Below are 26,119 nucleotides of genomic sequence, written 5' to 3'. Positions count from 1 at the left end.
CTTCCATTTTTATATACACCATCAGGCTTTGTTTTCCATAGTGTCTAGGTAGCTTCCAACAATAATTCCAATTCATAACAGCCTGTGTTAAACCCAGCATTGCCTTGAACATTTCACACTCTTCCATCCTCTTGGCACTTCTTGGCAGTGGGTGTTTTTTTCTTTTCAGCCTTCTCAAACACTGCTTTGACCAATCTAAGCAGTTATGTATTATCACTGCTTTGTCTCTTCACAGTTCAGTCTCTCCTGTAGCTCATTAATGAGTTCCTCTCTGTGTTCAGAGGCAGTGGCTGCCTTACAGGTCTTTCAGGACCCCAAATGGAGCATTTAGTGCCAGAGTGCAGAGGTGCTATGCTTCTGTGTTGTAATAACCCAGCCTAGACTTTCACACAAATCCCCAGATGACGCCCCTAAGAGTGGGTGTTTGAAAGGTGGAGATGGATCTGACATCAAGTGAGGCAAGTAACAGGCAAACAGAAGTGCTACAGCCCTCAGGAAGCCTCCCCTAGGCAGGCTCTCCCAGGCTATGGTGATGAAGCCTGGCAGGTGTGCACCATGCTGCAGCACCACCTCTCTCTTTTCCATTGCCTATTCATAGTTTAGGTGTACCTTCTATGACAGGTTTTGTCAAGCCACAGCTCCCTCTGGCCCCAGGTGACCTGTTGCAACACCACCAGCCCTATGCAGCACCCTGAGGTTCTCAGGGCACCGAGAAGGTTATGTTCAGCACATCCAGCGTCCTCCCCAACACGCCCATTCAGACGGCAGAATCACACCACACAGCATAACACAGCAAGTGTGCTCATCCCTTTGCTGGTCTGAGTCAGTGTCCTTGGAGAGAAGTCAGACCTTTAAGTCAGCTCATAATCTCAAAATGCCCCAATAAATTAAGTGCATCATGTACTATGTATTTTTAAGTTATGCAAAAGTCTTCAGTTCATCCCAAGCATAACATGACTCACTGGAGTATGATGTAGATGGTCAATGTTAATATTTATATAATTTCTAGACTCATTTTTATAAGCCTTTGATATTTTCTAATGTGTTTAATGGTGAAATACATTCTTCTTCATAACTGGTCAATTATCTTCCAAGAAGAAAAGAAATTGTCAGGTGATGGTAGATCTGTGCGGTAAGAGAGATCACCTTGGTTGCTGCTATGCTCTTCCTTGCAATACAAAAGAATAGTTTGAGACCTAGTTTTATGAAGAAATATGTATTTCATTGTTAAACACTTTGGAAAAGTTCCCCACTACCTGTTTTGCTAAACAAATCAGAGAACTTGGATTTCCAGGCAGGCTCGAATACGCCACCCTAGACTGCAGAAATGAGGAGGAAAAATTCCAATGTGACAGGCATTTTTAAGCAGAGGAAATCCATTTGGAAATTACATTTTGCCACCTCCTCAGCTGAGTTAATGGGACTGATTTTGTGTGCATTAGAAGAGAGAAGAGGGAAGAGGTACTGTAAACTAAATAGATGAAGAGAGAGAAGAGAGAGAAGAGAGAGGAGGGAGAGGAGAGAGAGAGGAGAGAGAGAGAGAAGAGAGAAAATTATGAGATTTGTTTGAAACCTAGTCCATTTCACTAATGAAAGGTTACTATGCAGCCCTCACAGACTTGCACTAGCACAATTAGAGACATGGTGAAGGGTGTGGCAGAAACCTCAAACCAGTTTTGCCACTAAAGAAAACAGTCATTAGGTTCATTCTCACACAGCACCAGTAAAGGTGATTTAAAAGTGATTTAGACTTCAAGTTGAGGTGATTTAGTATGGTGCTGATCCAGCTCTCTTCAATAATATACCACTCAAACTCCACTAGAATAAAAGCAGTAAAACAGTATTTAAATTAATGTAACCATGAAGATTAGATCTTCTTCACAGCAGTATCTCACCTAATCACTTCTCAGAACAGAATTTTGTTTTGCCAATTTCTAGAGTCAAGGGGCTTCTTCCAGAAGTACCAACCAACCAACCAAAACTCCAGAGATTCCAACACACAGATTTACATGTATCTCCTATGTGGTTTTGATTCCTTCTGAGACAGTACTCTGCTGCCACTAGTTATCAAAGCCAAAAACTGCTGATTGCTCAGAATCAATGTCCTGCCAGCTAGGTTTGGACTTGCCCTGGAAGGAACCATGTTTGTATAATCAGCTCACAAATGTCACCTGCTGCACCAAAAAAAAAAGCTGAGATGGCTTTGAACACAGTCAGTTTAGTAATAAATACTAAATAATAAATAAATACTCATATGAGCAATTTGGTTGACTGCCAGAAATATCTGAACCAAAGAAACAAGGCACGGTTATATTTGCTTCTATGGTCAAAGCCAGTTTCAAAATCAATTTCTACCAGAACAGCTGTATGTCAGAACACTTTCATCTTACAAAGCATTCAAAATCTGCCTTGTCTGTTCCTGCACGAGAAGCAATATTTCACCTGCCCAAAGAAACTGCATCCACAGACACTGGGGAAAGGGGATGCTAATGAATCAAACTGGGGAAAATGTTTGCATGAGGACCAGGGATACTTTCACACTTTATTCATATTTATATGAAGAAGAACAGCTTGCTCTGGTCTTATATTTGGTATTGTTTAAACTGTCTGTGGATTTGTACCAGTGCTAGCAAAACATTGATATTCACTTCCTGTTCTTATACATTCTATGTCAGGCTTAAATAACTAGTGTAAAAATGGATTTACTGCATATGGATATGCAACATATCCTCATTCAGAAATCATGGTGATCAGTAATAATAATAAAAATCCAAAATATTATGCTGGAAGCAAAAGTAGTAATGCTTCCAATTTCCTACTGAGTATATTCTTAGTCCTCTGAAAAGCCTTCCTGCAATAATCTCATCCCAACTCTGATTTCTCTGGGAGTCCTACATGAAGAGACAACAAAGGCTCTTATTTACTGGAACCTTTCAACAGAGTGACACTTCTGGTGGAAAATAATTACCCATATAAAAACACATTAAAAATTTAGCAAATAATTTGTGTATACAATATTTTTAAATAAATGTAATAAGCCCTTAAAATTTAACATATAAATATTTAAAACTAAACTAAAAATAATGCAGAAGTATTTTATGTATCCTGTTTGTATTCTTTTCAGTTATTTAATTTTTCAGTTGCTTAACACTTATTGTGCTACCAAAGCCAAATGAAAATATTGTCTTGCCCTCAAAATGTCCAGCTCAAGTAAAAAAATACTAGCCAGCCAGTGAACATGAATGCAAAGGTGGAAAAGAAAATATGACAGGGGCAGTGAGCAACACAGCAGCATTCATATGCCACCTGCAACACTCCCTAACCTACCCTTTCAGGTATTCACATACATTGGTGAGCTCCCTACAAAACCTCTCTTCTCCAGGCTCAGCAGTCCCTGTCTCTCCCAACCCTCACAGGAGAGATGCTCCAGCCTCTTCATGACCTCATTGGCTCTTGGATGGATTCTCCAACAGCCCCATAGTTTTTTTCCACTGGGCAGTGCAGAACTGGAGCCAATCCTCCAGGTGTGGCCTCACTGGTGCTGAGTAGAGGGGATGGATCTTCTCCCTCAGCCTGCTGGCAGCACCGCTGGTGCAGCCCAGGATACCATTAGCCCTCCCTGCCATCTGGGCGTGGTGCTGGCTCACCTGCCCCCATTAATTATGCAAGGAAAACTGAAAAGTGCATGAAGGCTTTTCAAATGAGTCAAACAAGTAGGATCAGAATAAAGCCATACATTATGTATATATTAGTTTCCTTAACTAGAGAAAAACTACAGAACCATTGATTTACAACAAGAAGTCCTGTATCTTTTTTGCTCTTGTAAGACCATTTACATTTTTCTAGAGAGATATATGGTGTCCTTCTGCAGCTTAGTAGTGTTTCTGTGAACTTTCAAGTTCAAAATACATTTCATAATTCCAAAATTATGGCACGGAAATTCTTACATTACTTATGCTTACCATTAACCGATTTCCATGATCTCCAGGGAATATTTTCTTCCCAGCTAGGAAATGCATTAAGATGGTTATTGCTTTTGTTCCAACCCAGCTGCTAATGTTAGAGAATCAGCTGTTCAGGGAGAAATTTCTGTAGCCTGTAATCTATTAATGTTGCTGTGCACCTTTGTATTTAAACATATACAGGTATAGAAGGTGGGAATCTCATGCCCAGTATTCTACATTTCCTGTCATCAGAAAGAACATCCATGTCTCTCTCACACCACCACACAAGGCAAGGCACACCTACAGTCTGATGGGAATTGCAAATGTCAGCAAACATTTTGTCCATTTGCAGTCACTGCTGTTTTAGAGAGTACTTACCCATAGCAAGTAAGTGAAAAACATCACAAGCCTACAGCAGTGATGCTAATGATGAAGTCATTCCCATATCAGCAGTTAAGATGTGAGGGGTGTGTACAAGGAAGTAGTTTTTACTAGGGCAGCATAACAGCAGATGGAATCCACTGCACAGGAACCAAATGCAAACATAAGATTAAGTACAGAAATCAGTATCTCCCCCCCATATCTGAGATGATTATTATGAGTGCTTAGTGCAGTATTATCTGCTGTCAACAGAAGTATCAGTGGTAAACACAGCTCAAAAGACAGTAACTTTAACTGGAAAATGCCACCACCCACTGGGTCTTGCTCATCCTGCCTGGAAAAATGATGTATGACCAAAACAGGTATTATCAACCCAAGGGAGCTGTTACACCCTTCCAGCAGAGTGCACATGAAAACACACCTTCCTTGCCACCAGAAAGATGCCTTTTATGTCTGAGACTGGGCTCCAGGTGAGGCACATTCACCATTACAGGGCTAGTAAATATGCCTTTATAAAGAGCATGTTCCCTGCAGGAAGAGCTTGTGTTCTCCAGGCACTCAGACAGCAGGCAAAGCTTCCCCATTTACCCTGCAAGTGCAGATTTTTTCAAGCCCTGCCTGTCAGCTACATGGCTCCTGTCAGACTGCCTGTTGAGAAACTCTTTTTTTTGTTGGGACATGCTAAACTTCCAGCCTGTCATGCAGTCTGTGTGTGAGCTGGACCCATACTCCCACAGAGCCCTGACTACTTCAGTCATGTTTTTTGGATGTGTCATTAAAGATTTCCTGTCCTCTCTCTGTTTCATAGCGCTCCAAGGCAGGAACAAAGACTAAATGTGAGTGACTTCAGCAGGCAGAGGTCTGCTAAACCTCTGTGCCAAAGCATTCAGGCCTTATTTCTATCACAGATGATAGTCAAGAGGTATGCATGAATTCCTGGGTTTGCCATTGAGGTTTGTGTTTTTTTGGTTTTTTTTTTTGCTAACAGTACACCCTTTTTTTTTTTTAAGGTCCAGCGTCTTTATACTGGAAATTGGTTCCTCTTAGTGTCATCCTGGACTTAAAATCCTATAAGGATTTAGCTGGAATCCAAGCAGGATCCATCTGGTGTTGGGCTATTTTTCCCCCTCTCTATACAATAGAGCACATGTGCTCTCAATAGCAGCACATTTCTAGAAACACCTATTCAAAACACAAACATCACATCTTTAGATCTGCCTCCAGCAAAGATTTAGCATAAACAAACAAACCCTTATCTTGTTTCAACAATTATTTTCTGTAATCTCAGATTCGTTTTCCAATGGAGAAAGAAGTAAAAATTACAAAAGTCTGTTGAATAAAACTCAACCAACAGGTCAAAAGCAAGGTGAGATTTCCTGAGGGCTCCTCTGAGAATTCAGCCAGGAAAATTCCAATTATTCTTTTATTGGTTTACTTGCCCGCTAGGCAACAGATGGTCAAAAATCTGTATCAAAGTAGGGGTTCCAACAGACTACTTTATTATTAAATTTTCCTAATAGAACCAACTACGTAAGTCTCAGAAACTTAAATTTGCTAAAAGAGAAATGTGAGTGAGTGTTCTTAGGAAATTTTGACCTGTAATCCTCTGAAACATTAGAAAACAAGGTGAGGTTTTTGAACTGGAATGTTCAGCAACATGTGTGCAGCAGCATTCCCATAAGAATGGATTTTTAAATCCACTGATCAACAAGATTAACAAGCAATCAAAGAAACAAGTTCTTTAAAAAACCATCCTAAGAATTTCAATACCAACTTCAAGGTACTGAAAGGGGTTTTTGTGGTTTAACTCCAGATGGCAACTAAGTACCATATAGATGTTTGCTCACTCCCTCATGATGGGGAGGAGAATTAAGAACAAAAAGTAAAACTTATGGGTTGAGATAATAAATTTTAGTAATTGAAACAAAGCTAAATACAATAATAAGTATAAGAACAACAACGACAATAATAAAAAAAAAAAGGAGAATGAAAGGAATAAAACCCAAGAGAGACAAAAGAAGCATGCACTGTTGCTCATCACCTGCTGACTGATGTCCATGCCATCCCTGTGCAGCAACTGGCCTCTGCCTGCCAACTTCCCCCAGCTGATACACTGAGCATGATGTTCTGTGGTATGGAATATCCCTTCAGCCAGTTTAGGTCAGATGCCCTGGCCATGAGCCCTCACAGCTTCTTGTGCACCTGCTCCCCGGCAGACCATGGGAAACTGAAAAGTCCTTGACTTGGGATAAGCACTACTGAGCAACAACTAAAAAATGTCAGTGTGTTATCAACATTATTCTCATAGGCAATGCAGAACAGAGCACTGTACCAGTTACTAATAGGAAAATGAACTCTATCCCTGCAGAAACCAGGGCAAGGTACAAGCCTTTCTACAGTTCTTCCTGAGGTTCACAGCCTTAACTATTCAAAGTAGGGAAAAAAAACTTAACCTGGACAATGTTTTGGCAGAGAGAAAATGTCATTATTGACTAGACTTAGCCAGTAGCTTGTCCACAATATTGATCTTCTCATTTCTCATGTTTATTAAGTAAAAAACATGAGGCTTTCACCTTGACTGCAGCATAGAAGTGGTATATCTCACACAATAGATTTTACACATCCAGATTTTGGTTTTAATTCCATAATTCCAAAGTCAGCACCTATGGAAAAATTCCTTTCAGCATCTAAGACACATTTAGCATCTAACTGGCAGTGAAGCTCAGAGGACACACAGTTTCTGAAGAGATTGATGGAAGATGGGGCTTTTTTTTTTTCCAGAAAAGGTCTGGAACCACAGATTCATTACATGCTGCAATTTTGTCTTTCCACAGCCCCTCAAATTTTCATCTAACAGGTTTCAAAGTTCTATCAATTACTTCAGCTTTCCACCACTTGAAAGACCTTGTGTATGCATGGTGTACCACAGGGATGTGCCAGCTGAACCCAGCACCTGTGCACTGTGGTGCTCTGCTTGAAGCCTGGTACAGTTCACTGGAAAAGAGATTTCTAAAAATTTATAATTCACACCTGTTACCATCCCAAATGCACCCTGGGATGTGTCAAAAGCTTTGAATGTGTTGCAGTGGCAGTTACTGCAGTGTTTTAATCACATATCCAATTACTGAAGAATACCTATCAAGTCTCGCTAACTTAATAATTTCTCGCACTGAAATGAGCCACAGTTTTTCTTCCTACCATCTGGAAATAAAAAGAAACAACCAGCTGCAAATTAGTAGGCTTTCCACCTCCACTTTGAAACATAGATTGCTTTATTGCACCATCAGAAATTACAGAGCATGAAAACAGTGAAGGAAACTTCTATTGTGGGCAGTAAGGAATCATCACACAACATTAAAAAATTAGGCCATTTCACGCTGTGGAGTTAAAATCAAATCTGTAAGCAGCATCTTTGCATTAAAATGCAACCACTCATAGAATAAAGTGTTATCTACTAGATACAGCAGGGGAATAAGAATATTTACTTCTAATCTTGTTACTGATTTGACATGTTCAACTCAGGGATATTACAAGCATCAGCTCCCTTGCTTAGCAGACGAAGACACATCGTCCTTGCCTATTTTTGTAAGATATTTCATTATTTCATATCTAAGTCAGTCAGTCACCATAATGTATTTGCATGTGAATAAATCCTATTACTATCTTCTGTGTCAAGAGCTATTTCTCAGAAACATGAAGAATTTAACAACACATAAAGCCAAACAGGAGCAAAACAATTTAACACAAACAGGAAAAAAAAATCACTAAAGCAATTAACAAAAACACACAGAACTGAAATGCATCACTCTCCACTTTCATGCAGGCAACATTCCATCTGGAATAATAAAGACAAATTATGAGACAATATTTACATTAGGACCAAAGCGAGATACTTTTACAGATAAAATGGCTTATTCAAAACCCTAAATCACAGTCCTAAATATGATGCTTGATGTTACTCTCTCATCTGAATACAATCTAGCTGAATTTATTCACCATTTCAAGCTGAAAATAGAACACAAATTTGCAAGACTCAATGGGGAAATACTTCAACTGTTGTGAGAGCTAGTTTACTGAACCATAAACAGATTTTATAGATACACTAGTTCTATTCAATTGCTCACATGTTTAAGACATCCCGCATAGCAAACAATAATTGTGGGAAATATAAATTTGATTAGTTACACTGGAATAAGGTCACCCAGGATAATCACAGCTGGATGTCCTGTCAATAAATAAAGGGAAAGAAAAAAAAACCCTGTGGTTGCACATACTATTTATGTTCACAAGCAGATGAAATGTAGAGGGTTTTGCTTACCTAGAAGCTATTCAGAAATAAATAGGAATGCAGCATTTAGAAAGGTAAACAATATACACAAGATAATTAGCCAGCAATGTAAAGACACAGAACAGCTTAAATACTCTGTGGTTTTCAAAACCTACATTGTCTGTTTAGACTAATGGCAATTTGTTTTGAAACAATGCACTTCACTTTGCCACAAAAATTTCTCTTGGTGGGATAGCTGATGATTCCAAAAATTCTTACAACTACTGGATGACTTTTCTGGTGAAAATACATAATTCTAACCTCTCAGGGCCAGAATAAGACAATCATGCATATAATGAAAGCAGGCAACATTAAATCAGTATGACAATTCATAAAAAAATACTCCAGTTGTCCAGTCACAACTCTGGACTCACCAAGTCAGTAAAAGGCCATCAACACTGACCAAAGATTTAGAAACCCACTTCCTTAAATCCTTTCTCCAGTAAGGTAGCACACACATCAGAAATTATTAGCAATCATCCGTGCCAAAGGTTTCATGTTCAGCACCCTCCTGCCAGCACTTCCATTTGCAAACAGTGACCAACATGGAAAAGGCTGGATTGACACAACCTGTGACTCTGTAAGAAAATCGGTATGCTGCACATGGCATCTCTTAGACCTCAGAATAAAGGGGAGGGGAATGTAAAATTGTTGGTAATTCCAAAATAAATTACTTTTGGACTGAAGAGCCCAAGCAGCAATGAGTATACTGATAATTTACACATCTTTACAAGGGACAGATTTTTTTTTTGAAAGTGTCTGGTCCCAAGAATGCATCCAGTTTCTTGCAACTGTCAATGATGAGAATTTGTAAACTGGGTACAATGGTATGGCTGCATTACTTCCTTACCAACTCCAAAGACAATGTAATTTACCACATAACAGTAGTTACCCAAAAGGAAAAAAAGAAGCTCTCCTGAAGATATGTGGACCTGAAACACACTTGATAGAAATATTTTAATGATGGCATCTGAATTAACAAAAAGGAGTCCAGTAAAAATTCTTTCATGTTTGCTAGCTGACATTTTAATCCTGCATGAAATAATTCTCCTTTACAAGGGACAGCCAGCAATTGTCAGACACGTTATCAGTACAGGAAACACTTTCTTAGGTTACCAGCTCCTTTCTTATATCTGTTGTTAATTTGGCTGTGCTTTGATTCTTTCTGTGCTTTTATCACATAGCTACATGAAATGCTTAGCTAATCCCAGAGTAACTGCTAGGAAATTTGGTTCTTCCCCCTCTTGTATTGGTTGCAGCTTGTTCAAATGTAGTAACTCAGAGCAAACTAATCCAGCAGGAAGGGAATATGTTTCCTCCAGTCTGATAAACTGACTTGGCTTACTGTTGTGGTGCTGTTTGCAACAGACCTAGCACTGGGTTGGACCAAGGGATCCCAAGGTATCTTCCTACCACTGGCAAAGCTGTAGGCTCAGCCCATTTTGTTTTACAACACCCTGAGGAAACCCTTTGGTAGGAAAGAGAGGCATCCAGCATGCAAAAGCAGAGAAAATACTGCCACCTTCTCACAAAGGCTACTCCAGCACTTGGTCAGTTATGTGGGCAGCATTACCTGGTGTGTAATTTGTTTTCTACACATAGTACACAACTGAACAATTCTCTAGAAGGGAGAGGCAATATTTCTGGATTCTCCACTGAAGTAAAGATAGAGAAATGTGTATTGCACACCTTGATGGGATTTCTGTAAAACTCTATTCAAGTAATTGTGATTTCCACTAATATTACTGAGCAGAAAAGCTGTTACTAAAGTAAAAGCAAAAAGAACATCAAATACAAGAAAATAAAAGCCTGCTGAAGTGCATCCACAGGATGGGAAATCAGCTTACTGTATGGGAACACAGCCTAGCAGCAGAAATGGTGAGCTGCAAGACAAAATACACAGGTTCAAATTCTCAACTATACTATTGGCTCATACATGGTCTTTCACGATTGTTTTTCCTTTGTCTTAGTTCATCCTTTAGCAAAACATATGCAGAAATATCACTGTAATCTCTCAAGGTGCAGGACATAACAGCAGTGCACTAATCAGCAAAGCAGTTTCTGGTATGCACATGCTTCAAGATCCACTGATAAAATATTATCCAGAAATATGAAAGATTATCACCATCTTCCCTGTGACATCTAAAGACATGGTGTAATAAAAGGCTAAAACCTGGAGCTCAAACTTCTGTTTGAGATGTTGAGAGAGCTTCCATCTTTTGCTTTGATTGAGATTCATGGCTAACAGTAACTTCTAGGATAAATGACATTTTCCTCAAAGCAGCATACAAAATACTCTCAGGTGGCAGCTAGAAAACCTGACCCGAACATTCCGGTGGCTTCACTGAGTACACGGAGCTGCACTAAGATTCAAGTGAAAACTAAAGATATATCTTTCCACTATAGGTAGGCAGAATGTAAATACATAACAAAAAAATAAATATTATACTATATAAATATAGTAATAAACTCAGGCCTAAATCTAAGGCCTGAGATTAGTTTTGGACTTTGTTTTCTTTTCCTTATCAACATGAATTGTTGATTCACACAGTGCAGCATCCTGTAGTGTTCACGGTACTTTGGTTACCTAACCAGAGTTGCAGCAGTGGGAGCCAGGCTGGAGTCCTGGATTTCTCCACAGATGTGTGAATGCACAGAGATAAATTAAACAATCCTCGCATTAGAGAAATTAATTCCTATGTACTAGTCATTCAAATTATTTACAGCATTTTGCATTAATTTCTGTGCACCACTTAAGAGTTTACAGTAGCCGGGATTTTCAGATAGTAACACAATGATATTTCTTTGAGACTGTCCATTTTTGCTATACTGCTCAGTCAGCATTCCAACACTAACCAAAAACAGAGCCATGGAAATCACTGGTCATAGAACTGTTCCAAGTTGGAAAAACTCTCTAAGATCACCAAGTCCAACCATCAACCTATATAACATATATAAATAAGTAACAAGGCCTGCTGCGAAATGTTTAAAATTTAATGGCCTATTAGTAAATCATACAGCCTAGAGCTTCTGAAAGTCTACAAGATACGGAAGCTCTCTGGTTTGCTTTGGAATTTTCTCATTTCCTTCAGGCTGTAAGCTTCAAAGGAAAAGGTCTATGCCATTCTTTTACAGCATACAGTTGGGAAAATAGCTACTTTAAATAATATACAAAGCAGAGATTCCAAGGCCTTCCCATAATAATCTTAAATACATGACCATTTTTTAAGGCTCTTTTCCCCTTTTTGTGGAGGGAGGTGCAAAGACCTCTATAATGAAATCCCCAGGAGTTGAACATTGAAACTATTTGATTTTTAGGAGATCTCTGGATATGTTGCTACTTTCCGAACATGAGGACTGAACTTTAAAGCCACATACAGCAGAGTCTCAGCCTATCAGGGAATAGGTGAAATCAGATTTTTACCTTGCATTTGCACTTGGTGACTCTGAAGTAACATCTTTTCAAACTACATTGTAAACAAGAGAGGATACCTACTCTAACTTGCCTCTGGACTTTGGCACTAGTACTGGACGTTGCAATATCTAAGGCTGCTAATCACATTTTAAAAGCTCAAATGAGCAAAATAGGTGTTCACAGTGTGCCATGTAGTTTTAAAATATCAAATAAAGTAGAAGGTCAAGTGTCGCAAAGAGAAAATTTAATACAGACTTTAAAATAAAATCAAACCTAAGTCTCATTCCAGTCAGTGCTGCATCATTTTGAGATTTTCTGAAGGATTACTTTTGCCTCTTAATGCTGGGAAACCTTGTCACACTTGAAAATAATTATAGTTTTAGTATGTGTTTCATAGAATCATAATTCCCCATAAGCTTGGGTTGGAAGGGACCTTAAAGATCATCTAGCTCCCTAGATCCCTGCCATGGGCAGGGACACCTTTCACTAGACAAGGTTGCTCAGGGCCCCATCCAACCTGGCCTTGAACATTTCCAGGGATGGGCCATCTATAACTTCTCTGTGCAAGTGCCTTACCTCCCTCACAGTAAAGAATTTTCTCCTAATATCCAATCTAAACTCATCCACTTTAATTTTTAAGCCATTCCCCCTTGTCCTATCACTATATGCCCTTGTAAACAAGTTTTTTTTAAAAAAACTCCAAAACTTTGTTATGGGCTCCCTTCAGGTACTAGAAGGATGCAATTAGATCATTCTGGAATCTTCTGTTCTCCAGGCTGAACCATCCAAATTCTCTCAGCCTTTTCTCATAGGAAAAGTGCTCCTAAAAACATTTTCAAGATTTTCACTAAAGCTGAGAAAAGGACTCCTTTTACAGCTATTTCAACATACTACAGCTAGACATATCATACAGCCAGTACAACAAAGAAAATAAGGCACAAAATCTAAGTACTGCCTGAAATGTATTTTCTTTTGCAAAGGCCACAATTCTGAAACCAGATTTCTCTCTCATTCTGCTTATTAGGAAAAAAAAAAATAAATTGATCAATGATGTCTCTTAACCTTCTCATTTCAGTATCTAATTCTGGTTGGTCTCTCTTTTACCTTAAACCAAATTATATGTCTAGTCTGAACCTTCTGTGAAGAAGCTACTGTTAAAGAATTTAAGGTTATTCAGCTGTGCCAATTTAACCAGTGTTTAAATAATTGAAAGACAAAGAAGGAGGTACTTATACAAGTAGAATGAAATTCAGAGGTACATTTTTAAACTTTTCATTTAATTTTAAGTTCTTTTTAAGACATTCAGAAAAAAATATTCAGTGTGTCAGACATGAAATGCACAAGGAGCAAAATATATGACAAAACCCTATTCTCATAGTACCCGCACTCGCAAAAGTTGCATTTGTGATGACATTAAATTACACTTGAAAACCGTCTATACAGAGATTCTGGTCACGCCAGAAGTTTTCAGTTTGTAGTAGGGAACAGCAAAAAGCCTCTACTTCCTTTTTACTTGTTATTTTAACACTCTGGACTCACAATTTGCAGAAGAAAGATGGAATTCTGCTCTAAAGTTTCTAGCAGTATATAGCATGCAACTTTTCTCACACACAAGCAAAGGGTACTTGGAAGACTACTGGGCCGGCTTGTTCCGCTGGCAAAACCTGTTTCCCAGCCCAACCTGCAACTGGTATTTCCCTGATTCCCTGAAGATGATAACTTCCAAAGCTGCTGAGTGACCGGCACAGAACCAGTTTAAAGACTATGGTAATACTTAGGAAGCATCAGTTAGTAAATGTTTGGAGTTTGGTGACAGCTGGTGTACCACTTGGATTCATATGTGCTTCTCCTACAAGGATGCTGGCATATTCTGTTTTCAGAGATGAATGTGTATTTTTCCCTTTCCAAGGGAAAGGAAATCCATATGTTCTTCCAAGAGGCACTTTTGTGAAGCACAGCCACTTGAAAAGCTTTGCTCCATTCATTCCTTTCAGGATCCTTAACCAGGACCACATTGCTGTTTTGGCCTCATAAGAAACAATCTGTTGAAGGTTTTGGCAAGGTTCCTCTGTGAAAAAGACGAAGGGTACATTTCTCCTAGATCTTCTGGGTCACCATCAGTAACTACTGTAGGTCTTTAGTTCAATTTTGTACAAATATCATAACCCTCAAGCAGCTGAGGTCAGACACAGAGAGACAGCAGGGATGTAGGTAACTAATTCCCAATAAACCTTTTATTACTGTTCTTTAATCCTGAAGGCATCAAAACTCTCATAGGAATCCTAATTTTTCCTCAAAATGCTAAACTTCTACTTCTTCACAAGCCAATAAATATTTTGGTCTTCATATGGTTTAGTAGTTTGTAACCTACTTTATAATTAACCTGGAGAAGTGACTAAAAAAGATGTTTGTCCATAGATACTATATTACTCTATCCAAAAAAAATCCCATAGATTATTAAATTGATGATGCAGTGGACCAAAGTGAAACAAGGAAAGAACCAAAACAACCAACAAATAGCTGAACACAGAAGAAACTACAGGCTTAAAAGACCTTTAAAAACTATGTTCAGATAAAAGTGAAAATCCTACTTAAGAATGGTCAAGAACTGCAGGATTTTCTAAGTTTTAGAAATCCTGCTCTGAAAGTGTACATGACTTTTAACTTAGAATTTGATTTGGAGATGTTGGTAGACTAAAAATAAAAATTCCAGCTTTACAAAAGGGTTGAAAAATAGAAAATGTTTAATGAAATGTAATTTTGGGAGAGATTACTCTCTTGCTTTCAACTGTGTTTCAGCACAGGAAGAATGACCCTAGGCCAAACATAGAAGGACTACAGAGGCATCAGTTATAGTCCTTCACCTGCTGAGAGTTGCTGGGGTGGCTCCTCATCACTGGGAATTTAGAAAGGCAACTGGAACTGGAGGATACAGAAGTGAGGACAGAGTTTGTAAGAAAGACATTCGATCCATCAGCAGCCAGCACTGCTACAAACAATAATACAGTCTTGGCAATCCATGGCTTCTCCAATTTCTGTCAGGAGATGTTTTTTACTACTCACTGGCCTGTAAAGAAGGCCAAATATTGGTTTAAAGCAACTCTTTACACCCTTTGTTTCAGCAAGCACAAGCAGAATTTTTGGCTTGGCTGATTGCTGTAGTTCCATGAGAAACCAGGAACTACCACCTTGCCTGGAACATGATGGGGAGATATCCAGATTTCCTCTCTTCTATCACTTACTTCAGTAGAGAAAACAAGACCTTTGTCCTGGGCATACAAAAGATAATCTGACCAAATCTGCCAGCTGTAACTCATCTCTGGCAACTGAGTGCCTTCTGTCCTGAAGTCCAGAGCCTAATATCTTTCTCAAAAACGTTTATTAACATTGATTTTGACAAAATACAGGTGTTTTGGAGATATTCACACCACCCAGTTTTGATTTGTGTATTTTGGTAGGTTTGCTTGGTTTTGTGCTGTGGGTTTTTTGGGTTTTTTTTCAGTTTGCTTGGGCTTTTTAACTTGCCAAGTCCCTTCTTTTCTGGCTTTACATGTTTTTTGTTTTTTTTTTTTCTTTTTTACTATTTCATTGAACACTCCCCTGGTTTTATGTAATAAGGCAGAGATACCAGAAGCATCCAAGCTACTTTCTCAGTATTAGTCCATACACACTCAACTTCTTTCACAACTTCCCTAGGTGTCTCCTCTTCCTAAGGAGTTCTAGAAAACCCTAGTTCAAATCCTTGTCCTGAGAATAACACGAAGCCAAACTTAAATGAAATCTCCTGCATCCCAGGAGACAGCATTTTATACTGTAACCCTGGGGCCAGATTAAAATATGACAGCAGCAAATCTGGAACTGCTCCATGGGTATAGAATGAAGGAACTTCCCCTGAGAAGAAAGCAGACACACAGGCAGACAGAATGACTCTTTGACTTTGTGTTTATACTGCTTACTGCAAGAGATAGGATGTCTGGTTCCAGAACAGTCTATTGATCTTGAGGCCAACAGCCTTGGGGCCAGTAGCTGTGATTACCCTGTCCCAGAAAACCCTGTAGGCTTCAACCACTTGGCTTCAGATCCAAACAGTTGGCTTATTGAATGTAATCCTTCTCCTCTGGCATCTTTCTCAACCTACCTCATGATTTCCTTTGCGCTTAGAATCTCTCATGTATAAAACCACTCTGTTGCAGAGCACAGCACAAAGTCCTTTTGCCTCCAAGATGGTCCCCAGCAAATTACCTTTTCCTGTAGATGTTGTTCCCAAGTAACAAACAACTCTTAAAAGAGAAACAAAGTTCCCAAAGTTTGGCATTCTCACACTGGTAAATAGCTGCAATTCATCACAGCAATTTAAACAATCTATGCCTGCTGCAGTCACACAAACAGCACAATGAAGCTTCAGTGTTCTGCTGGAGCCAGAAGTGACTACCAGTGAGACAGATCTGAGTTTAATCCATCACCAAGTTTGTATATTTTCAGATAAGAGGCAACAGTCTGTCTCTAGACAGACATTTGGTATGAATTATGAAACACATTTATTTGGTGTGTATTAACGAGATAATACAGGCATCACCAGGGACACAGCCCACATATTCTGACAGCAGCAAAAATACCGTATGCATTGTACATTGAATTCAAGCATGGGACAAAAGACCTTGTTTTCCCTAAAGGCTCTGTAAACTGTCCTCTTATTTATTATTTATTATCTTATATAAGTTATATCTTTCTATAGAGGTATGAGAGACCCCAGTAGTTTCTTCCACCTGAGGGCTCTACTGTAAGAGCTTACAAATCTTACGATGTCTTTGTAATGTTCCCTTGTGATGCTTTCATGGCACTCCCTCATCTTCTATGGAAGTGTTAAGATCTGTAATGCACACTAAATATTCACTGGATGTGGGGCCTGTTCCCCTGAGGGGGAAGAAAGGGAAGAAAATTAAGCCCTTGCGAGAAGAACACGGAGAAAATGATGCAGACTGCCAGGATTCTCTTTCCTTGGTCTCCTCATAAAGAATGCACATTATTTTGCAGTACACCACAACCTCACAGCCTGTTACTTGTCATAAATAAAGGCACAGTTTAGTTGTGCAAGTCATCAGTAGCAATGCTTATGAGAGTCAGAGCTAACTAAGAACATCCTAGTAAATCAAATTATAAGTGCATTTAACTCCTCATACAGATTGGCAGTTAGATAACTTGAATGCACAACTTTTCCCTGAAAGCCATACTGTCTCTAACACCTTCAACCAAGAACTTTCAAAGTAACAGCCTCTGTCAGCATTTATCTGCAACTACTGAAAATTACTACTGTTCCTTACTCCATTCAGAATACAGTGAGCAGAAACCCAGATTCAGTCCATTATGGATCTTGGGTGACATTCTTTGAATGCAGCACAATACATCCATCCGCAGCACCAACAATGAGATTGGTACAGGCTGGATTCTGGAGAAAATGTCGCTTTCACAAACCACTTTGCAGATAACCATGTTACAGGCTTCAGAAGTTGTCAAATCCTGACAATCCTTCCCTCTCTTATTGCCTTAACTCCTGTGGTTTAAATGAGAGGCCAGCTAACCTTAATCAAAAAATTTAAAACATGCATTGCCATCATAGAAGAGGCAACTTCTTACCTTTCCTCTGCAAGTCCCTAAATCAGGACAAACCTATCCTCACTTCCTTCTAATGGGTATCTTGCCAACTCTATCTCAGCAGAGAAGGATCCAAAGAAGCTCTTCCTCAGCATCCTTCTGGTGTCTAAAGGTTATATGAAATCTCCAGCCACACTTGTAGATAAAGGCAAAAATACTCAAACCGTCAAATACGTCAAAATCAGACCTACAGTCCATTTGTACAAAATGCCATGGAATATCTTTGCACTGAGAAGACTTTCCAGAAACAAACATAAAACTAGAGGCCCCAAGTTCCTAAATTGGCAGCTCCTTTCCTTCCCCACCTATTTTCCTGCAACAAGCAGAAGTCAGCGTACTCTTCATATCTGTCAACACAACCAATATCAATTTCTTTGGTTGCTTTATTCTGCTTACAACTCATGTAATGCAGTATTCCCATATTGCACCAATATGGGATAAGATGTTAGACACTGACAGCATGCCAAGAGAAGTGAAAACACCACCTGGAAGAGTGAGCGCAAAAAATTACTTCATTTTTATTGTTAGAAATAAAAGACTTTAGTACAGATGGCACCACAACAAAGCCAACCAGAAAGAACTGCTTCAGCATAATGATTTGATGGCACCTAGCACTGAGACCAGCAGACCATAGATGTGTGTCAGGTATTAATTACAGGGAGTTTCCAAGGCAGACACTACTTAAATGCGCACAACTGTATATTCTTAGTGTTTAGGCTGTCAATTATTAATGACCAAATTGCTTCACCTTACACATCGCTCATATGGCATTCTGCACAACTGCTTAAGTTGCATGGGGAAGAATAAAGTCAGAGGAGAAACCTGCTGCCTGCCACTGCTACAATCTGCTGAAGCCTCACCAACAGTCCATTTCACTGTCCTTTGTTTGCCCGTCCTTCAGGCAGCTTGTGACAGTCCTGTGACAGCCCATGTGCACAGCAATATTAATTGCTTTCAAGTAGCAATTTGCCTTATTCTGCAATCTCCTTTCATTTAAGATTTTTTTTTTCCCAAATTCTCAACTGGCTTTATCATTTCCTTCAAGGATTTTCTCTTGTGAGTAAGAAGCCAAAGACTATAATAAGGACGGGAGGGAACAAGAAGAAAAGTCAGGGCTGCCAAATTTAAACACTTTCCCTACATGCTTTATATAGAAAACTGAAAGGCTATGAAAGAAGCCTTGTCGTCAGTACGAGGGGTAGGTGTGCGTTTATTTACATATGAGAGATAAATTCAGTCAGCTGAACATAAGGAACATTCAGGTGCTCCCTGTAATTTCACTTAGGCACAGAAACAACCCTCAGCTGGTACCACCAGTAGCAGGGTTCTCTTTTCTGCTTTTACCCTTACTGTACTTGGCAAAGGGAAGGCATTTCAGGTGTACACTTTATACCAATACAGCGCATTTTGAATGTTCAAACACTTCTGAACCCCTGTTTGAGGTGGCCAGGCAAGTTCTTCTGCTTGTTGCCCCTTTTAATGACCATTTCAAGATACTTGAAAGATTTCTTGCACAGGTGCAGAGTTAATTGAGGGGAAAAAAATGCACCTCACCAGAAACACACACACCCTGGGAAGAATTTGAACAAGCATTGGACATACTATACTGATCTGGATGTATAGCTGTCTACTTGAACAAACTCTAATTTATATTAAATAGGGATTAAGTACAGCTAAAGGCCACTGCACCAAACAAGAAACAGATGGATTTGGTTAAAAAGGGCCCAAGTCAAAGGATCATCAGACACAGAAGGAAGTACCACCACTTGATGCCTGGTCTGTTACATCAGTGATGACCTCAGTTTATGAAGCTGGCAGAAATAATGAAAACTCACCTGCCGCGTGTCAGACCTCCCAGTTTTCTGCGCACTTGCCATGTAAGTGGCATTTTCTAAGAGGTTTTCCATTGAGCAATGGTACCTTGAGTCTTCTTTCCTGGTAAGGCCTCTATGATCCAGCCAGATAAATATGCAGGGCCAGGTTATGCCTTGCCCTTCAGCAGACATGCAGTGGGAAAGAGATATCCCTGCATGAGCTCTACTACTGAAGCCAAACATCCTGTAGCTGTGTATCAGCAGGAAGTGTTACGGTGTTACCAACTCAGACCCAGCCCCACTGTCCCAACTGTGAACACTTTTTGACTGAGTCATTAAAAAAAAAAAAAAAAAAAGGAACTTTTTCAATACCTTTTATGAGTTACTACACTACAGAAAAACTATTTTGAATATAAAAACAGCTCTTGGACACAATAATTTACATTTTATAGTACCTAATAGTATAACTGATTAGGAATAAAAAAAAGCACTGTAAGGTCAACTCATCCTCTTATATTTTAAGTGCTTTATAGCTTTACCAAAATAAAAAAAAAAATAAAATAAAACTTGAGCGCTGAAGTACTATCACAATTCAATGTTATTTTCATTAGTAGTACTACTATATGTTGATTAATGCTTAGAAATTTATTCACTGAAAGCATTTAACTGCTTTAAGTGTGCAACTTTCTTCTTACAAGCTCTAGTAATTAACAAGTGGGGAGGGTGTTGTGGGGACACCCATAAGCCTGTTTTACTTTTTGAAAACACAACTTCCTTAAAACACTAATCTGTATACTCAATGACAACTATTTATAGGACAAGCATTGCCTGTTTGAGATCAGTCAGGAAGCACTAACATTTGAACAGGTAAGCAAATTATTAAATGTCATTATTAATATCAGCTGATTAAATTTCCCATAATAGAAGGAGTGCTAACTTGGGGACAGGGAGGGGGGGGAAAAAAAATAAAAGAAAGCAACAGTGCATCTTTTATAGTAATATATGTTCTGCCAAGACACAAAGCCCTCTCTGGTTGGACAAATTTTAGGGTGATTGTTTTTTAAAGCTTTTCTTATTTGACAAGCCCTTATTATTTATGTCGGTGACCTGCATTCAAATCACCAGAACCCAGCTTCCCAGCACAAATGCCTGCACTCATCCTTTAGGAGCAGGCTGTCCACTGCGATGGTACAAAAAATGCACCTACTGTAAAAATAAGTGCTTGTAAAAACTATGGTCAGAGAAACGTTTCCCCGAGGTTTTCAGAGCTCCAATGCAAATTACTATCTGGAAGAAAAGAAGCATTATCTTTCAGTCACTTATATGCAAATATTAAATGGAAATTGGCAGGAAAACATGAAAATTAAATTTAACTTTACTATATGCAGGTTAGCAGTCCGTCCCCATCCATCCGCGTGTGTGTGAGCCTGAAATCAGCCTAAAAAAACCCAATAACCAAAGGAGAACGCAAAGGAGACACCTCCAGAAGCATTTAAAAGTTCAGAGAAAGAGACGGGCATCTCGCCGGATTTTCGAAACCGCCAAGGATTTCAAGGTGGGGGAGCTGGCAGCCTGGCTCTTGGCGCTGAATTCAAGGCAGGGGGGTCAATCATGGGTGAAGCACTCTCCCCCGAGCATGCCTGTGGCACGGGAGAGTTTGGGAAGCACGGCTCCCTCCGGAGCCCCTCAGGCCCAGCGCCGCGGGGCGGTCGCTCCGTGCCCCCGGCCCCGGCCGCCCCACACCGGCCCCGCGGGGGTCCGGGCCTCCCCGGAAGGCCTCCGGCAGCGGGCGAGCCGCCTTTGCCTTACCCGTGGTGGAGAGGACGGTGCTGGCGAAGAAGAGGGAGGAGGTGAAGTCCCAGTTCCAGTTTCCCGAGGCGTTGCTGAGCACCGAGACGCCGTAGTTGCTGGCCTCCAGCACCCGCATCAGGAACTGCTCCAGCTGCTGCTCCGAGAGGCAGGCGTGCTCCTCCAGGAAGCGCTGCTTCAGCTTGCCCAGCTCCTGGCGCAGCAGGTCTTCGTAGGGCAGCTCCACCGAGGAGAAGACCACGGCGCCGAACACCAGGTAGAGCAGGTAGCCCAGCACCAGCAGCGCGAAGCACCAGGCGGAGCGGTGCTGCTCCACCAGCCGCACGCAGGAGCTGCCCGCCAGCGACTGCAGCATCTTCCCGAGCCGGGGCCGGCTGAGCCCCGGGCCGGGCCGGGCCGCCGAGGGGAGCGGGGGCTGAGGGAAGCAGGGAAGGGAAGGGAAGGGGGAGCGCGGCCGCTGGCTGACTTTGAGGGCGCTGATGTGGCGCTCACGTGGCCGCGCGGCGCAGGTACCGCGGCGGAGGGAGGGACGCGGGGAGGAAGGGCCTCCCCCTCCTCCTCCTCCTCCTCCTCCCGCCGCCTGTGCCGATGCTGCTCCCGCCGCCTCTTTCTCTCGCTGCTATTCCTTGTCTCCGAGTAACGCGTGGAATCCCCCGCTGGCGCTCCACGAAGCCGACCGAGAGCCTCCCCCCGCCGCGCGCTGCGGAGAACGCTTATTCCCCTCTGCGCACAAAAGTCTCTGGAGATTTCCTTGTCCCCGCCGCTCCCGCCCCCTGCAGCGAGAAACCTCCAAAACAGCAATTCCTTCCACTATTTTTGTTGTTGTTTTTCTTTGCTTACTTATTCATTCATTCATTCATTCACGTTTCAACGCAGAATAAGGTGACGCAGTATGAAGCAGGAGGATGAATTTCATTAAGTGCAGGATGTGATGAGTTCAAGGAGAAGCCCAGATGTCGGGTGCTGAAGCCCTCCCTCAGGTCTGTAACTTCAAAATGGGGCCTGTTTGGGGGTGCAGTTTGAACCAGGTGACCTCCAGCAGCTCGCCAAACAAGCTAAAAGAGTCTTTGCTCTTGTGCAGGGCTCCTGGAGACACTTCTTGATGTGGAGTGCCTGGCTAGAGCTCAGAGTAACATCCAAGGTGAATACAAATGCGCTGTGCAGCCAGCCCTCTCTGTGTAGCCCCGGCCAGCGATCTTCACAAGTTTCACTCTGAATGCTTCTTTCTTCATCCATCTCGAACTCCAACCAGCAACCACACAGTAAACTCGCCAGATGAGGTTCCCCACCAGATGAAAAGGAGCAGTAAAAATTACAGCTTCCCAAACCATCCCTTAGGGTGAATAAAGACTGCTTCTAGTAAAGGAGAGAAAGTTCCTTGGTCACAAAGTTCTGTCACAGCCCTTCCCCTCAGCTGGTGGCAATTTATACAGACATAAAGGAGTAACTTGCTAATTAGAAATTTACGAGGCCTGAGCCAGGGAGTTTGGACAGAGTAAGTAAAATCCAGCAACCTGTCTTAAGCTGGGAGGTACCCCTCTAAGCTTTAAGGACAACTGTGGGAAAAGAATAGAGAAACGAAAAGCAAAAACAGTTTTTCAGGCTAAAAACTTAAAACTATATGTCAACATTTCCTTTTATACAACAGCTACATGAAGCAATGGGATAAAAATGGCCTGACAAAACAGCTGTCAGGTTCCTGGTCTATTCCCCACTGCCAGCTCGGCTGGGTCATTCCAGGGCCTTCAACACATCCCCCACCCCTGTGTTTCATTAAAATGTAAATGTGCTTTTACATGCAAGCTGCTTGAATGGTTGGTCAGCGGAGCACTTGGGGGATGTGGGAGGTGCACAGGGGAAGGGCTGAGCGGGCAGACTCTCCATGACGTGCTGGGAGAACACGTGTGGTATTCGTGATAGGCAGTGGTCATGTCTTTGCTATAAAACAGTATTTTCCCAACCTTCAAGCCAAATATTTGTTTAAAGGTTAGAAAATATTTGCCTAAGAACACTCCTCTTTTCAGTTATAGGAAACTGTGGCTGGGTAAGCTGAACAGTTTTATTTACCAGCCTCCTTCAGTTTTCCATTTTTATGAATCAGTCATTCTCCATTTTTAGAAGCCTTTCACACTTGGAGGCTTGCTGGGCTGAAGAGAAAAGGAGGACTCTGCTGAACAGAGCCTGCAATACTCTCTTCTCAATTTTTATCCCCAAAGCATTTTAGAGGGACAGGCTGAGGGGAATAATGGCAGAGCATCGCAGCTGTGTCACCAAAACATTCAGTTCTTGCTTCAAAGCAAACATCTGGACAGTCTGAGTTTCAGCCACTGTTATTGATATTCATATTTTAACTCAAAGTACTTAATATAACTGATAACTTAATTATAGATTTCTTTGGGATAGAAAGATGTCTTCATATTCAGTTTTCTGATTTTCAGTGATTGTATTTTCCATGATAATATCACATCTGAATGTGGTTATGGCATTCCAGCTTCATTCCACAGCATGCTATATCCATTTTCATGTTTTCCTAGTCAAAGATTAGGCTAGTCAAGGATTCAGTGTACTGAATTCTGTGTTAAGTGCCATATAACAGGACATCACATGCTTCGTCAGGGAGTGACTGAAACTGGAGAGCAGGCTGTTACAGAACAGCCTTTCCCCAGCAGAAATTTCACTCTCTGGTGATCATCCCTCTTAATAAAACATGAATCCAGTTAATAAAGTGTACCACATCATCACATTGCTTGTCCACCAGCAGTGCTCTGTGGTGACTGGGCTCCTTACTGTTGAAGACCAGCTGCAAGCAGAGTGAAGAAACCCACTGTTGGTAGATTCTGGTGCTCTCCATTGCACAAACCTCCCTCTGAGCTACAGAAAATGCAAACACAGGCTGCCAGTCTACATGGGCAGAAAAGAAGGCAGACATTCTAATCCATCATAGAACTGAAACAGAAACCACAGTTGTGTCCTGGGGTGCTAGAAAACCACAGAGAAAGTTAGTAGTCTCCAAGGGAGGTAGAGCAACTCCCCTATCACACCACTGGGCTGGCAGCTTCTATAGCATAGTCCAGAGGCTGAGAAAATCCTCTCTTGTACGTAAGAAGGGTAAGGCCCTTTCAGAGCTGTATGAATCACCAACATTTTCTGTTGGGAGAAGGGAAATTGAAGTAAAGAGGCTTTGTGTTAATGGCAGTTAATGTTAATCTTCTCTGAGATTTTTGGTCAACTAGAATAATCTAATTACTGAAACATTTCCAATAAAATGTGAAGTGCTTGAAGGGGGATCACTGGACTCTAGTCTTTTATCCATTGACTGAAAATGACAACTGATAAAAATAGTTGCTTCAGTGAAAAGCAAGAATAGCTTACAGCAGTGCTCCAGTGCCCAGAGCCTGAGCCAGAAAACAGGTCTGTGCTGGGTGCCACAGGCCAAAGAGGAGATTTGACATGGGGGGGTTCTGCTGCTGTTATCACTGAGTACTAGTCTGTGAGCAGGAATAAGTCTGAGGAAAGGGAAACACCCATGTTTGGCACTGTTACTTATATCAAGACTATAAAATATTTTCAGCACCAGAAAGAAAACTGAAGATGACTCATATGCACAGAAACTTCAAGCTGACTGAAAGGATTATTTCTTTTCCTTTTTATTTTTTTCCTCCAAAAGAGTAGTCTTGTAGTCAGATCACAATGTCTTGGAAGAGTAAGCCCTTCTTCTCATTATGTTGGAGAACCTTAAATGCTAGAAGCTGGGTAAATAAAATTAGTTACCGGGCAATACTTATCCTGCCAAACCTGTTCTGCTCTGGCATACCTACAGCTTGACCTCACAGTACAAGGAACAGAGGAGGTGGTGGTGAGGAACGGTGGGATGAACCAGGACAGTGTGGGAGGCAATAAAAACTTAAGTGGGAAGAACATGAGGCAGTATCAAAGCTGTGTCACCCTGACAGCTGAATATTGAATAGCAGCAGGGAACTGATTTGTCCTTCATTACCTTTCTTCAAATTAGCTTGGATATAAATTCAGGGGTTATGGCAAGTTTGAAGTCTGACTGATCAGTCCTAAATTATGTATACATGAAGAAAGATTGCCATAAATGTGAGGTTCTCTGAATTCACTTCTATTAGTGATTCTGCCCCTAGAAAATATTTTTAATGAAACTGGTAAGAAGTAGAATCCTTCATGATTTGCTCTATCTGTTAAGTGAAGGCTGTAACATAATACATTTCCTTTTATAGAAGAAATTTTTTTCTGATCAATTGTTTCTAAATACTCAATTTGTGAGCTTTTGCAGAAGTTAGTACAAGCTTGGCTAGTGGCTCTGATTAAATGTCATGGCCCTGTGGGCAGGCAGGATATGAATTAAAAGAATCACATCCTCACAGGCACTGACACAAATGTAGTTAAGTTGAGAAGCAGTCAGATGGGTTGCCATGTGTTCTGTTTCCAATAGGTAAGGTGTTCTATTTTGGCTAAATGGAATCATTTAGATTTGGGTCAAATAAAGTAAAACTTATAAAAGTTGAAACAACAGAGCCTGACTTTACAGGGAAAAAAGTAATCTGTGAATAGGGGATGCATTCCCTTCTTAATTTGGCAGAAGGATGGAGATGGAATAAGAGAGTACAGATGTATTTAGGTCTTTAAAGTTTATCAGCAGCCATACAGGCGACAGTAGATACATTGCTATGGAAGAAAAAGGGTCAGCAAAATCTGTCTCCACACTCATGCCATTTCCAACAAAACCTGCCTGGCTAAATTCTATTTGAGAGGG

General features: G+C 40.8%; 1 protein-coding gene across 1 annotated transcript in view; it reads right to left on the bottom strand.

Annotated features, from left to right (window-relative positions):
• KCNK1 (potassium two pore domain channel subfamily K member 1) overlaps positions 1-21,842 on the bottom strand; it is a 32,368-nt gene extending 10,526 nt beyond the window's left edge. Inside the window, exon 1 of the mRNA XM_005518536.3 lies at positions 21,343-21,842. Within this exon, the coding sequence (XP_005518593.1) occupies positions 21,343-21,697 (355 nt within the window). The 5' untranslated portion in view covers positions 21,698-21,842. The remainder of the gene's footprint in view (positions 1-21,342) is intronic.
• Positions 21,843-26,119: the final 4,277 nt, after the last annotated feature.

The sequence above is a fragment of the Pseudopodoces humilis genome, chromosome 3 (assembly GCF_049639895.1).
Source record: "Pseudopodoces humilis isolate 2021_Gansu_Grassland_sample_001 chromosome 3, ASM4963989v1, whole genome shotgun sequence".
Lineage (NCBI taxonomy): Eukaryota > Metazoa > Chordata > Aves > Passeriformes > Paridae > Pseudopodoces > Pseudopodoces humilis.
This window is presented reverse-complemented; position numbering and strand designations above follow the sequence as displayed.